Here is a 14,528-nt window from a genome sequence, read left to right as displayed (position 1 = left end):
TACACTGCCAACTGATAACTGCTATCAATCTCAGCCAACAGTTCCCAGACACAGATTCTGAGCAATTCCAGGAAATATTTCTTATGAAGAATACAAAGTACTGTAATTCAATCTGTTACTCTTTGATAAATAGGATAAAGCAGGTAAGAATATGAATGTCCTTACCTATTTGTCAGGTACCTATATTTACCAATCATTCAGCAAGAGTGGGGAGAATTACAAAATGGAGTTGTGGAGAGATTTTTTTTCAATTTTAGAATAAAGTCTTGTGGGTTTTTTTTTTTTTTTTTTTTTTACTTTTTTACTTTCATGATAATTGAAGAAAGCAAAATCATTTTAGCGAATTTATAAACAGTAACAGTTCTTTGTGTAAATCACAAACTACAAATAACATTCTATAAGAACAGATAAGATTAAGTTTCCTAATTATATGTATATGATGATACAAAATGCTATTAATTTATTTGTGCAAGGCTTTTTTTCTCCTCTTTCTTATTAGAACTATTAACTTATTTTAGATGTTGCTTTCAAATAGTCTATCTTCCTTTAGTCTCCATGGTACTACCTATTTCTTAATCCCCCCCTCCTTTTTTTTTTTTTTTTTTTTTTTTTTACAGAAAATACCTTTTCTATCTGTGCCTCCCTTTCAAACCCTTAGAACACATTTACTAAATGTCCACTGTGTCATATATGGTCTCCTTCCCTGACTCCTCAGGACTTCCCCTTCTGAGGGTCTCTGTTCCTTTATTCTTTCTGCTAGAAAAACATTTTTCTCAAATCTTCAATTACTACTAAAGTAATCTTTTTCAAACATATTTTTTAAACCTGTAAACATGCCCAGATAAACTTAAGTGAGACCGTAATACGCCTGTAAAATAGATAAATTTCTAAATAAGGATCTAAACTCTAAATAGATATCTAAAAGAGATTTTTAAAAAGAGTCATTAGTAACCGGCTGGTTCTAGGGGAACGTCTCACTTGTGCCCGGGACTGCTCAGCAACAGCTCCCAGGGTGCACCTCTGCGGACCCGGGACCCCAGTTGAGAAGCCCTCACCTGTATCTGAGACCTGTCCTTTGATCGGGGCTTTGGTCCTGTATCTGTCATGACTTACTAGTGACTCTCACTTTGCTTTACCATATCAAGACCAATTTGCCCAACTATCAAACTTACCGCATCTTCTTCCAAACTGAATCTCTCCTATTCAATTTCCCTGTCTCTGTTCAATATGCCGGTCTCCAAAGCTCAATCAAAATCTTGGACCCATTCTTTTTCACTCTATGTGTTTACCTGCCAAGATCTGTTGACTTTTCCTTCAAGATATTTAAACATCTGCTTGTCTGTTTATTATCAACATCACATCCTTAACACGGGCCTTTCTGTCTTACAGCAAAAGAACTTCTAGGATCTCCAACCTACAGAACGCTTTCAGACTAACCTTTCATAAATACCATACGTAAACGATCAACGTCCTGTTCAATAGCCTGCGGGCTCCCTGTTTTTCTGTCTCAACTCTCTTTTCTGGTCTGTAAGCCCCTCATAATGGATATTAATCTTCTGTAAAAATATCCCTTTATTTGTCTGAAAGTCCTTTTGCCCAATATATGCTCAAAGAAACAAGCAGCTGTGCTGGTAGGGGAAACAGAATCGCCTCTTTCATTCACATCCTCCTTCTTATTCAACTTCTACACAGGTTAAGCCCCATTTCTGTGAAGTCTTCCCCACGCTTCAGAAACCATTTGCTGATCTCAAATTCCTCTGAACTCCTCACAGCACTTCGGTTAACGGAGTCAACACATTGCGGGCCTCTTCTGCTAAAACTAGAAAACAAGAGCTACCAACGCAGTGCTGGTTGCTTCACAGACATTCTGGGGGGATGTTATTTCATTTACCTCTCACAACAACTGTGCAGGACCAGTATTTTCCTCATTTTGGAGATGCAGACACAGAGAAAAGTTAAACACTTTGCCAGAAGTCAACGAGATAGTAAAGAATCATTTGTTTCAATGGGCAGGATTTCAACTTGGGTCTGCCAGACTCTAGAAAATCACTTTTACCTCTGGATGGAAACCCAGACTCTAGAATTACTGTGTGCATAAAATACATGTAAATGTCTCCAAAGTACCTCCCACACAACATGCCAAAACTGAACATCTGATTTCCCAACCTGGTTCTCCACCAGTTGAACTGTTGCGCAAGCAAGAAAAGTAGGTGTCAACCTTAAACCTCCTTTTCCTTATGTCCCATATTTATTCAGTAACAAAGTTCTATCCATTTTAGCTCAAAACTGATCTTTCTAGATCTCTTTATTTCCATCATCGTGGGCTCCAGCCCATGCCATCTGTGGAATCACCTGATCAGTGTGCCTCTCCCCTACTAATCCGTAAGTTCGACGAGGAGAGGATCAAGTCCTTTTTGTTCATTGTTACAGCTGCAGTTTTTTGGCTAATGCCTAGAACAGAACAGGTGCTCCAGAAATGGTAGTTATTAGTATATTGGGGTATTTGCTACTATTCCACGACTAAGTTCTAATCAGACTGCAAACTTCGTGAGGGCCTGCTTCCTGTCTAGCTTCTGTATTATTCCAAGGTAAGTCAGGTAAGCACAGATTATATACTGTCACAGAGTATGAGCATGGAACTTTTTAGCCTCATACAGACTTAGAAGTTAGGCAGGCCGATCCTCTCATTCTACAAATGAAGAACTGAAGAAGGTTACTTCCTGAGGTCATGCTGTTGGTGGCAGTTTAGGGTAGATCTGTGTGCCTGAGACCTCCAAGTCTGTTCCTCCTACAATCAGAGCTAGTCTTCATATGTACACACTGCCTGCTAAGGGCTTGAAGCCAAGCAAATTTGGCTTGAGGAGGGCAGTATGAACCAACATGGAATCCAACTGGATTTAAATTATCAGAAATAAGCAGAAAAGACTGCAAGAGATCCTAGTTTTTCCCTAATTTTACAAATCTCCTCAGTTATAATCAGTCTCTCTGGATCATATACAGTTAAAACTCTGTGCTCACTACATAACATACAAACATTTGAAAGAAGAATCTAAGCAGCAATCTACAGATGTCCTGTAAATACATTTTATTTATGAAATTTACATGTATGGCTATAGAAACAATTTCCACTATAATCTTCCATTCTAATCTTTGTACACTGACATGCAATCAGTCAAAACTATAGTAGAGATCACAACCTAAAAAAGCATGCTCTAACCTACGAATAAGGGCAATATATTGATTATAATAAAGTACTGTGAGTAAATTTTAAGACCATTCATCCAAACTAACAGAAAAGTTAAAACTGTAATCATCCACAGTCTGGACAAACAATAGAAAACCAAGCCTTAGAAGTGTCAGTTCTTTCACTTAGTTGTCAGCTCAGTTCAGGGTATTTTTTGTTTTTTGTTTTTTTACTATAAAGACAACTAATTGCTTTTAGGAACAATCAAATGGGTAATTAATAAGGAGGGCAGTGGTTTCCTGTATCACTAGCACAGCCAACAAGTGCTCAGTACAAAGCTTATAAGTGCTAATGTTGAAGAGTACATAGGCCAAACAAGGAAATAAGTCGCAACCCTAATTATAAAAGAGGGCAGAGATGATTAATGGCAAAAGAAGGGGGAAGATAATAGGATTAAATAGCCTACAAATGCAGAGCACATCACTTTTTAATACTAAGGAATGCCATGGAACTCACCTTTAATTGACTTGACATCTGAGGTCTTCTCTTGTTCTTTGCCTTTCACTAGAAGATAAAAGAGCATCATGAGCAACCTTTATAGTCAAAAAGATCCATTCCATAGGCTGTAAAAATTGACAAGCTTTATTCTAACAGATGAATATTCAAAGTTGTACAACAACGGAATAAGTGCCTAAGGAGGGAGACAGGGCAGGACAATTGTCAGGGCAAGTTTCACTAAGGAAGTGACCTTTGAACATCATTCAGTCAAGAGCGTGGACTGTGCTTATGGAGAGACAAAGTCAGAGCACCTGGGTTCACATTCTAGCTTGCCACTTATTACACAGCTATGTGCTCCTGGACAAGTTACTTCTCAGGGTCTCGATTTTCTTGATGTTTAGAACAAGATCAATAATAACCCCTATCTTTGAAGGTGAAAAAAAAATATTTGTAAAGGGTGTAGGAAAGAAACAGGCACACAGTAATATTATTAGGATATGCTCACTACTAGATACATCCTGAAGAAAAGAGTTCTTTAATTGTGTCTCATATCTTACTTCTTGTGTATTACCCTCCCAGCATCGAATACAAACATTCTAAACTTATCTTCTAAACTTCTAAAACTCAAGCCCCAACAATTTCTCTTAAAAAGCTATACAGTTTCTTCTCCATTACACAAAACAGTAAAAATTCTACAGCAAACATGCTAGTAATGTAATATCCAAGAAAGGAGGTACATGACAGCTTAGACAAGGTGTAAACTCCTACAGGATCTAACCCAAGACTATTTTTAACCTTCCTTACTTTTCTTATATTTTTTTTCAACATTAAATTTTCTTTAACCGTATCACAAAAAGCCAATCAAAACAACAAATCCCAAAATGTGGCCATCTCTCTACTCGTGCTCTCAAACACTAAACACTAGTAGCAGGAAATAACTAGCTCTCACAGTACCTGAAAAATCAATCTGTCAACAAGTATTTGAGTGCCTCACTCGTGCTAGACACTCTCCTGGCTCAGAAATGAGCACTCCTGCCTTTAAGAGGTCTACATGTTGGGGCACCTGGGTGGCTCAGTTGGTTAAGCATCTGACTTCAGCTCAGGTCATGAACTCTGTTTCATGAATTCAAGCCCCGTATCAGGCTCTGGGCTGACAGCTCAGAGCCTGGACCTGCTTCGGATTTTGTGTCTCCCTCTCTCTCTGCCCCTCCCCTGCCCGCACTCGTCTCTTGCTTTCTCAAAAATAAAGATTAAAAAAAAAAAAAAGAGGTCTACATGCATGAATGTGGAGACAAACATGGACCAAAATAAGTAAGATAATTTCAGGTACTGTTTCACTACTGTTAGGAAGACAAAATAAGGAAATGCGGTAGAGGGGACTGGGCTGCAGCCCTCACCACAGCCTATGTCAGCTGACTACATCTCCCGCTTGAAACGTGAACTTGTGTTGGCTTCTGTGGCACCCCACCCTCCCGGTTTTCTAGCTGCTCTCCCTCAGACGGCAACTGGGAGTTTCTCAGGAAAAGGGTTTGAGCACTTTTCTTTTTACTACATACACAGATGTATTTCCTGGCTGAACTTACCCATTCTTAAGGTTTTCAATATCATAAATAAGTTGTGAATCCTGCATTTCTATTTCTAGTTTAAGTCCTTCTTGACCTTAAATCCATTTCATTAACCATTTACCGGTCTTCTTCCCTAATGACACTGGTCCAAAATGGAACGCACCATCTTTTCCCAAACCTGTTCTACCTCAGTCTTTAATGTCTCTCATGAATGACACAATCACCCCAGTTTCTCAGGCCAAAAACCTGGGAGTCATTCATAACACGTCTCCCTCTTGCCTCCCACACCCAAACCACTTCTAAGCCCAACGGACTCTACCACCAAAACACACCTTCACGGTTCCACTTTTGGCACCCTTAGCACATCTCATCTTCTAAATCAGATCTCCCAGTCAATACTTCAAACACAAAAGTACACAAACAACCCAACGTCACCAGATACTAGTATTCTGCCTCACCTATTTTCACCCCCTGAAATATTACACACATAGTTAAAGGATCCCATGAACCACGACCTGACCCCTTTGCTCTTCTTCTCTTCCCAGAGATAAATTTATCCTAAACTGGATGTTTGCTGCCATGTATGTTTTTAGACTATGAATAGTATAAAAATGCTATTATTCTGTACATCTTTAAAAATTATATAGGGGTGCCTGGGTGGCTCAGTCAGTTAAGCACCTGACTCCTGGTTTTGGCCCAGGTCAGGATCTCAGGATCTCATGATTCCGTGAGTTCAAGTCCTGCATCAAGCTCTGTGATGCCAGTGTGGAGCCTGCTTGGGATTCTCTCCCCGCCTCGCTCTCTGCCCTTCCCCCGCTCACGGTGGCTTTCTTAAAATAATAAACTTAAAAAATTAAAAAATAAACAAAAAGCACATAAATGGTATTCTTTTATACATATCTGACACTTGTATCCATTCTATAATCTCACTTATGTCCATACTGATGCAGCTCTAGCAGTCATGTAGCTCTAGGTCATTCATTTCAGCTGCTTCATTCCTAAAATACACTTTTATTTATCCATTTTCCTGTTAATGAACATTTAGGTTTTATTTCCTAGTTTTCACTATCACAAACATTGATGTGATCAACAATCTAGTATGTGTTTTCCTATGTATATATGTAAGAATCTCTCTAGGATAAAACACAAGAAATGGGAGTGTTAGGTAACCAATGATGGACATTTTTAATGAAAGTGCCTATTTAATAGTTCTCAAATGTCATTTGATGGTGTTTTTAACTCATTTCCTTGATTTTATTGGAGGGGATATCCTTTCATGTTTACTGGCTCTTTAGGTTTCCTCTTTTATGGCTGCCTATTCATGTCCTTTGTCCTTTACTTATTGGTAGGAATGCCATTCCTATTCTGGATACTAATCCTTTGTACTGCAAATACCTTATGTACTTTTTATTGTATGGAGGCTTTGGGCACCTCCTGGCTCAGTGGAAAGAACATGCTCTTGACCTCAGGGTAGTGAGTTTGAGCCCCAAGCTGGGTGTAGAGATTACTTAAATAAAAAATAAATAAATCTTTATTGTATGGAAGTTTTAAATTTTAGCCAATTTTTCATTATGTGGATTGTATTTTTCTGTGTCTTATTGTTTAAGATATCTTTTCTTACCGCAAGATCAGACTTCCTCCCCCACCCCTAAATTTTCTTCCATATGAGTTCAAGTTTTGCTTTTTAAAATTCTGAGTTCTTATTTACCTGGAATTTATTTATCAGAGACTGGGAAACTACAGCCCATGAGCCAAATCAGGCCCAGACCTAGTTTCCTATATAATGTTTTATTTTAGCATAGCCATGTCCATTTCTTTACGTACTATCTATGGCCACAAGGATAGGGGAGAATGAGACAAGACGACTCTATGACCTGCAAAGCCTAACAAACATATTCACTATCTGGTCTTTCACAGAAAGTTTGCTGGCCCCTGATGTGTATGACTGGAGGTAGAAAATACTGTCTTTTTCCAGAGGGATAATAAGCATCATTTACTGATTAGTCCAACCTTTCCCAACTGAACAGAAATTCTTTATATACTAAGTTCCCATACATTCATGGGTCTGTTCCTGGGCATTTAATTCTTTTGTCTTAGTTACCGAACCATATAATGAGCCTTTGGCAGAATCTAGTCCTCTACCTTATTCTCTTCTGAAACTATCTGCTGTATTAATTATAGGGTCAACTTGTCCTGATCCTAAAACCCCCATGGGAGTTTCTGAAGCAGCACTGACTTAAAGATTCACTTGGGAGAGCGCACATCTTTCTGGTATTGTGTTTCTATCCATGAACACAGCACACCTCTCCGTTTACTTGGGTCTCCTTTCTTGTCCAATTGGGTCTTGTAAACTCCAAAAAGATGCCACTCTTTAGTTTTTACTGGCATGCAGGGATACAAGTGAATTTTAAGTACTTACATATAAATGCATATATTTTAAAAACCCAGCCAAACTATTTTATGAGTTCTAATAGTATGTGTGTAAAATTTCAATTCTCTATATATGGAAACATGTTTATCTGGGAATAAGGATTCCTTTTTTCCCCTTCCAAAACTTACACTTCCCTTTTTTTGTGTGTATGTGCTATTGTAAAGACTATGTTAGCTTTTGTTTTGTCTTATATCCCTAATATATTTTTCCATCCTTTTACTTTTAGCCTTCTCATGATGCTATTCTTATTTAAACAATTTACAGCAGGAATCCAGTCTGTAAATCACTATCCTTTCACTGTCTGGAGCAGCCCATTTCTTTTTATTGTGATGATTGCTCTTGATTTTTAAAGATCATTCTTAAAACTTTATGATTATGAATTTGTTGATTTCTCCTGGTAAGTCTATATATTTTGCTGTATGTTTTTTGAGACTGATAATAGGTGCAAAGCAGTTCAGAATTTTATCTTCCTGGTACCGTGCTCATCTTAGCATAACGTAGTGACCTTTTTAGTTCTAATAATGTTTTGTGCATTAAAGTATGCCATCTGCCACACAGCTTTCTTCCAGTTAACATTTGTCTGCTATATCTTTCAATCCATTTATTTTCAATTTCTCTACATTCTTATGTTTTAGTTGTGTTTCCAGTAAAGAGTTTATGGTTGGATTTTGGTTTATTATCCAATCCCTTTATCTTTTAGCTATACAGCTTTTTGCTAGAACTTAAGTCTATTACATTTATTGTGACTACTGACCTATGTTGCTTATTTCAGCCACCTTACTCTATGCTTTTTCTTGTTTCTATCTTTTTTTTAATGAAACATCTAAAACAAATACTAGGATTTAATTTGAGTAACACTCAAGTTTGAGCACCACTATGCTGTATTTGCTTCAGAAAAATTGTCAAAAGAAATAAAACATGCAGCTGCAACTGAAGTCTCTGCCTAATCTCATTCCCCCTTCTCCCTAAAGAAATAATTTCACAAATTGAACGTTTATTGTTTCTGTCCATATTTTTATTCTTTAAACACGTTTATGGAAGCATAAACAATATGAAGCATTGTCTGAAAGTTTTTAAACTTTATACAAGTGGTCCTACCAACTGCCGTTCCCAACAGCACTGTACATTAACCAAATCTGGGTAGAGTCAGGCTTTAATCCTGCCCTCAGGATTTCTTAAGAACTTTACTCCCACAAATCTCTTCTCTATCATTTTCTCCCTTTCTACCAGATCATTCCTATTAGCATACAAACATGTTCTAACATCTTTTATCTTTAAAAAAAAAAAAATCTCTTAACCAAACAGCCCCTTTTAGTTCCTTTTCACTGCAAAGTTTCTTGAAAAGGGTGTTTTTTAGTTTTGCTACTTTGCACACTTCACATTCCCCCTCTCAACCTATGTCACTGATACTACTCTTAAAGTGATCAATTACTTCCACATTATTAAACTGAGTAGCTATTTCTATCTTGATCTTGCAAGTGACATTCAACACAATACTCCCTTCTTTTTGAAACCTTATCTTCTCTTAGCTTCCGTGACATTGCACTGCTATATGATTGGCATTTTAGTTTTGATTCTCCTTTGTCAATGGATCATGTTCCTCAATTTCATTCTTAAAGCTGGATTAACTCCAGAGCTCTCACCTAGACTCCCGTCCTGTCTACAGTATGGCAGGAAATACACTCTGGTCACTGAAGTCATTCTCTTCTTGGCAAGAGGACTGCGGCCTAGCACATAACTGGCTAGTTACGCTACATTTCCTAGGAGCCTTTGCAGTTAGCTGTGACCATGACTAAGTTCTCACCAACAGAATATGAATAGAAATGGTTATGTGCCACTTTCTGGCCAAAGCTTCTCTTTCTCTCTCCTCCTTACCACTGGGTCAGAGGACTGAGGACAGACAGAAGAGACCATATCCTAAGGGAAAGAGTTGTAACAAAAGGAGAGGAAAATGATCCCTGAATGATTGTGAAGCAAAGCCACCCAGTGAACTTGGACCACTACACTCAAGAGACTAATACAAATCTACCCTGTTTGGGCCATTACACTTCAGTGTCTGTTTGTTATAGCAGTTTAGCCTTTCAACATAACTTAATTCACATACTGTGTATGTTCTCTTGGTGATCTCTACAGACTTGTACATTCAACTGCCTCAACATACCACACGGATGTCTGAGAGTTACCACAGACAGCATTGCCAAAAGACAATTCCACTCACTCCAATCACGCATTCATGTTATTTCCATCTCCAAAACACATTCCATTCCCAGTAAGTTCCAGCCTTTTCCTGGTTCCTTAAACACACCCAGCTCATTCCTGCCTCAGGACATTTGTACTTCCAGTTCTCACTGGCCAGTTCCTTTCATCTTTTGTGAGGTTGGCTCTCTCTCCGAATTTAGATCTCAATCTAAATACTACCTTCTCAGACAAGCCTTCCTTTATAACCTGAAAGCAAACTGTCATCCTGTGATCTACTCCCACAACAATTCCCTGCACAGCACTTTTTACTAGCTGATATTTTCCTTGTGTTTTTATTTACTTATTCAACAAATATTTACTAAATTCCTAACTATATCCCAGCACTGACCTAGATATGGGAATGCAACCATGAACAAAACTCAGCTTTCATCGTAATAAAATACGTAGTAAAGCAGATGGTGATAAATGCTGTAGAGAAAGCAGAACAAGGAGACAGGAGTGCCGGGGCTGGGGACTGCAATGTTAAACGTAGGATGGACAGAGAAAACTCCACTAAGATGCCAAATGATTGAAAACCTAAAGAGACGAGGGAACAAACAGTGGGTATCTGCAGGAAGAGGTTTCCAGGCAAAGAGAAAATTTAAGTGCAAAGGTCCTGAGGTGGGAATGTATTTGAAAACAAAGAGGCCAATATAAATGGAAGAGTGATGAGAAAGGAAAGCAGGAGATGAACACAGGGAGGAATTGGGGCCTCGGTTACAGAGGGCCAAGAACGGGAAGTTACAGGAAAAATCTGAAAAGAGATGTGGCATAATTCATTTTGAAAATATACCATAGGGGTCAGGAAGGGAAGGGAAACCAAACTGAAGCCTATAGCAAAATAATCCTGTTGTTGATTTTCATAAAACCGGCTTCCTCTTAACATAGAAGCTGAAATGTGAATGACATCCTTAAAGACATCAAGAACTCCCTTAGCTGCCCAATCTAAATAGAGATGACTGCCTAGACCAGGGATGATGAGAAAAGGTTGAATGTGGATATGTTCTGGGGTAAATTTAGCATATTGGACGTAGATATAGAGTAGCAGAGAAAGAGAAACTCAAGAATATACTCAAGTTTTAGCCTGAACAATTAAAAGGCCAGAAATGCAATCTACTGAGGTGACAAAAAATCTGGAGTTAAATTTTAGCTATCGTAAATGACAGACCCATCTATTAATCTATTATTTCTATTAGTAGATATACCTACATTTACTAGGTAGAGATATAAAGTGGACCAACAGTTGGATACACCGTTCTTAATTCAGCAGAATTCAAGGAGGAGATGTAAATTCAGGAGACATCAGCATATAGGTGATATTTAAAAATGGTATTTAAAGACTGGATGGGATCCCTAAACAGAAGCCTCTCTAGCTTCTATCTCGCCACATTCAGTCTGCAAAAAGCATCTACAATGATCTTTTTATAACATAACACCAAATCACTCCTCTTTAAAAATGTATAAATTATATCATCTCTGCACTTAGAATAAAACCTAACAACTATGGCCTACAAAGCTCTGAATCTTGTCTGCCTCTCTAAGCCCAAGTCACAGTGGCCTGCCTTCCTTTCTTGAAGGGCACCAAACTTTCTTGACTCACAACCTTTGAACAGGTTAGTCCCTGTGTTTAAAATGTTCTTCCCTCGCCTCTGTTACCTCCTACAGATTCCTGAGCTCTGAGTTTCAAGGTCACCTGCTGAGGCCTTTCTCTATCCTCAAACCAAAATAAGGTTCTCCTCTCCAGTTATCTCTGTCATAACATGTTATCAATTTGTAAACACACATATAAGAAAGAGATTTCTTGTCTGTCTGTCCCGGCAGACAAAAAGTTCCATCAGTGCAGGGACTCTGTCTTGTTCAGGGATTAATTGTGAGGGCCTAGCACAGTGCCTGGCAAGAAGCAGCAGATGTTCAAATGTTGAATAGAGACAACAGTCTATTATGCAACATGCAATTTGCCTCATTATACACGGAATGCTTTCTTTCTCCTTCAAAAACAAAACAAAACAAAACAAAACCAACGACTTCAACACTGTCAAACCAATTGGAGCTTTTAACTATACCAAGGTATGTTATCATCAAAGCTACCTGGTACCACTTTTCAGGTTTCCTTCATTCAGCACTGTTTGCATTCATTCATCACAGCTTCATTCACTCACCTCATGACATCAGTTACTAAAACTCAGCGTGTACTTAAAAGGAATTCTTGAATTCATAGCTGAATGGGGCCTTTAGAAATCATCTAATTATCAGTTGAGAGAAAAGAAAGAAGTGGGTTAACACTTTTCTGTCCCAAGTTACAGTCAGCAGAGCAGTCACATGAATCCACGTTCTTGATTTAGTGTATTTTTTTCTTGTTGCTTTGTGGCTTATTTCTGGTACATTTTCTCTTAAATAACAAGAACTCAAAGAACCACCATCATCGAAAAAGACCTACACTTGTTCATTTTGCATATATATATATTTAATGACACACGACAACTATATCCAGGATCAAAATTAAGCTGCCTCTACTTAAAAACTGTGCAGCTATTACAACTGAAAATCAGAAATATAAGCAGTTCACAAAGTGAGTGTCCCAGCAGTTGGCAGACTTGCTAAGTCATCAAAAGAACTAGTTTCTTTTATTAGGAAACTTTCAGCAATAAGTAATGTTATTTTAGGAAGTGCAGAACCCCCCCCCCACAAGAGGAGGAATCTAGAAAACAGCACTAATTCAGGAAAACCGTTTTTTCACATGTTGCTTTTACACATAAAACCCTCGATATTCTGAAAACTCAGAGACTTCCTTAACAAAGTACTAAAGGAATTTCCTTTTCCTTGATCCACAGTTTAGACACACACACACACACACACACACACACACACGAAGGCTGTTTTTTACGCCAACAGGCATTAACTTGTATGGATGTGGGCAAACACTTTTGGACCAGCAAGACAATTCCCCTCTGCCTCTGACCCCGCGCTTGGAGGCCACCTTCTCCCTCCCTGCAGAGTCCGGGAGCAAAGCGAGGCACGCACGGGGGCGTCTGCGCGGAGGCCGAGGGCCCCGCCGCTGCCCGGGAGGAAGCCCGTGCAGGCCCACCTGCCCCACCGCCGCCCCTGAGGCCCGGCCTGGCTCCCCGCTGGAGCCCCCTCTGCTACCTTTCCGCCGGAAGAAGGACATGGCGGGGCCCGGGTCGGGGCGGAGGGCGCGGGGGGACTGTCGCGGGGAGGGCCCGGCTCCCCTCATTCAGCAACCGGCCCGGACTTCCGGGTCCGCAGCGGCCGCCGCACTAGCCTGAAAAGAGACCCTTCTTCCGGGTGTGGGCCCCACCGCCTCCTCGAGAAGCCCCGGCAGATCCTGCCGCCATATTATCAACAAGCCGCCCGCCCGGAGTTCCGGTCCTTCCCCGCGCGAGGCTTCACGGGAGGCCGCGCTGTCAGCCCCGCCCCCATCCCCGCCTCCTCTCTTGGGTGCGGGGGCACGCGCCCGCCCCGCCCACGTGACCCTGCGCGTGTGCGGTCTATGCCCTTTCACTAATAGCCGGTGGCGAGAACCTGCGGCGTACTGGCTGTGCCCTTTCTCCGATTCCGGGTGGCCCGGGCCTACGGCGGTACCCCGGCACCACTTTGTGGTTCCCGGCTGCAGCCCCGGGTGGAGCGGGGCCGACCCGGGCCCCGCAGAGCTGCCCCTCCCGGAGCGGGAGCCCTCCCCGCCCCGGAGCTGAATGGTGCGGCGCCTCAGGCCCGGGGCGCGAGGCCGTGGGCACTCAGAGCGTGCCCTTGTAGTAGGCTAGGCTGGCACTGCCACGCTCCGGTTTAGCCTTTCCTGTTTTCTCCGTTCCAGTTGGGCTGAAAGGCACGGGCCGGCCACAGCAGCGTCGCCAAACCTGCCCCGCCGGGCCCTGCTTTCCCAGGAGAGCAGACCCCAGGTCGCGCGGTTCCCGGGAGTCACGGTTCCTCGAAAGGGGAAGAGGAAGCGTAATCTATCTGCTTTTTGGGCTCCTCTCTGAGTCACACTGACCTCGGCAATAAAAGAAGAAGTGGGCTTATTTTCAGACCAAATCCCTGCAAGTTTGAAAGGGTAACTTGAAAGCATCGCCAATAATTGCAAAGCAAACTCGTGAGTCATCCACCTTTGTTCAGATGCACTGCCGGCCCCATCATGGAGCCCTAAAGCAGAGCGAAACAAGTCTTTCTCCCTCAGTGTCCCTGACCACTGGGTGAGTGCGCTCGGTGCCTGGGAAGTAATTCTATGTGTTCCTTTGGGAAGGAACCTGGAAGATAGCACTCAATAAATGTTCACTGAGTTTTGTTTTTTGGTTTTGTTTGTTTGTTTGTTTGTTTTTTTAATCCGGGAAGTCCATCATGTAACAAATGGGGAAACAGGACCAAAAAGAAGTCCAACCTGTCTGAGATTACTGTCAGTGTTGAGACTATAACTAAAACCCGGGGTCTTTTCACCGTAAAATTAGAGCAACTTAATAGGTTTGTTTTGGTCCAGGGCCTGTAAGGTAATCAGAGCTGATGTTTCTCGAAAATTGTCTAAGCACAGTTACTGTGCCAAACCCTGCAGATTAATAATAGGCTTTGGAGTCAGTCTTAATGTGGAGAAAACTGGGCACAGAAA

General features: G+C 40.8%; 1 protein-coding gene across 1 annotated transcript in view; it reads right to left on the bottom strand.

Annotated features, from left to right (window-relative positions):
* AKAP10 (A-kinase anchoring protein 10) overlaps window positions 1–13,299 on the bottom strand; it is a 71,441-nt gene extending 58,142 nt beyond the window's left edge. Inside the window, exons 1-2 of the mRNA XM_029926944.1 lie at window positions 13,061–13,299; window positions 3,701–3,748 (exon numbers count right to left, since the gene is read on the bottom strand). Coding sequence (XP_029782804.1) covers window positions 3,701–3,748; window positions 13,061–13,148 — 136 coding nt within the window. The 5' untranslated portion in view covers window positions 13,149–13,299. The remainder of the gene's footprint in view (window positions 1–3,700; window positions 3,749–13,060) is intronic.
* Window positions 13,300–14,528: the final 1,229 nt, after the last annotated feature.

Source organism: Suricata suricatta, chromosome 17 (assembly GCF_006229205.1).
Source record: "Suricata suricatta isolate VVHF042 chromosome 17, meerkat_22Aug2017_6uvM2_HiC, whole genome shotgun sequence".
In the NCBI taxonomy this organism is placed as follows: Eukaryota; Metazoa; Chordata; class Mammalia; order Carnivora; family Herpestidae; genus Suricata; species Suricata suricatta.
Note: the sequence above shows the minus strand (reverse complement) of the source record. Positions and strands in the feature narration are given on the sequence as shown.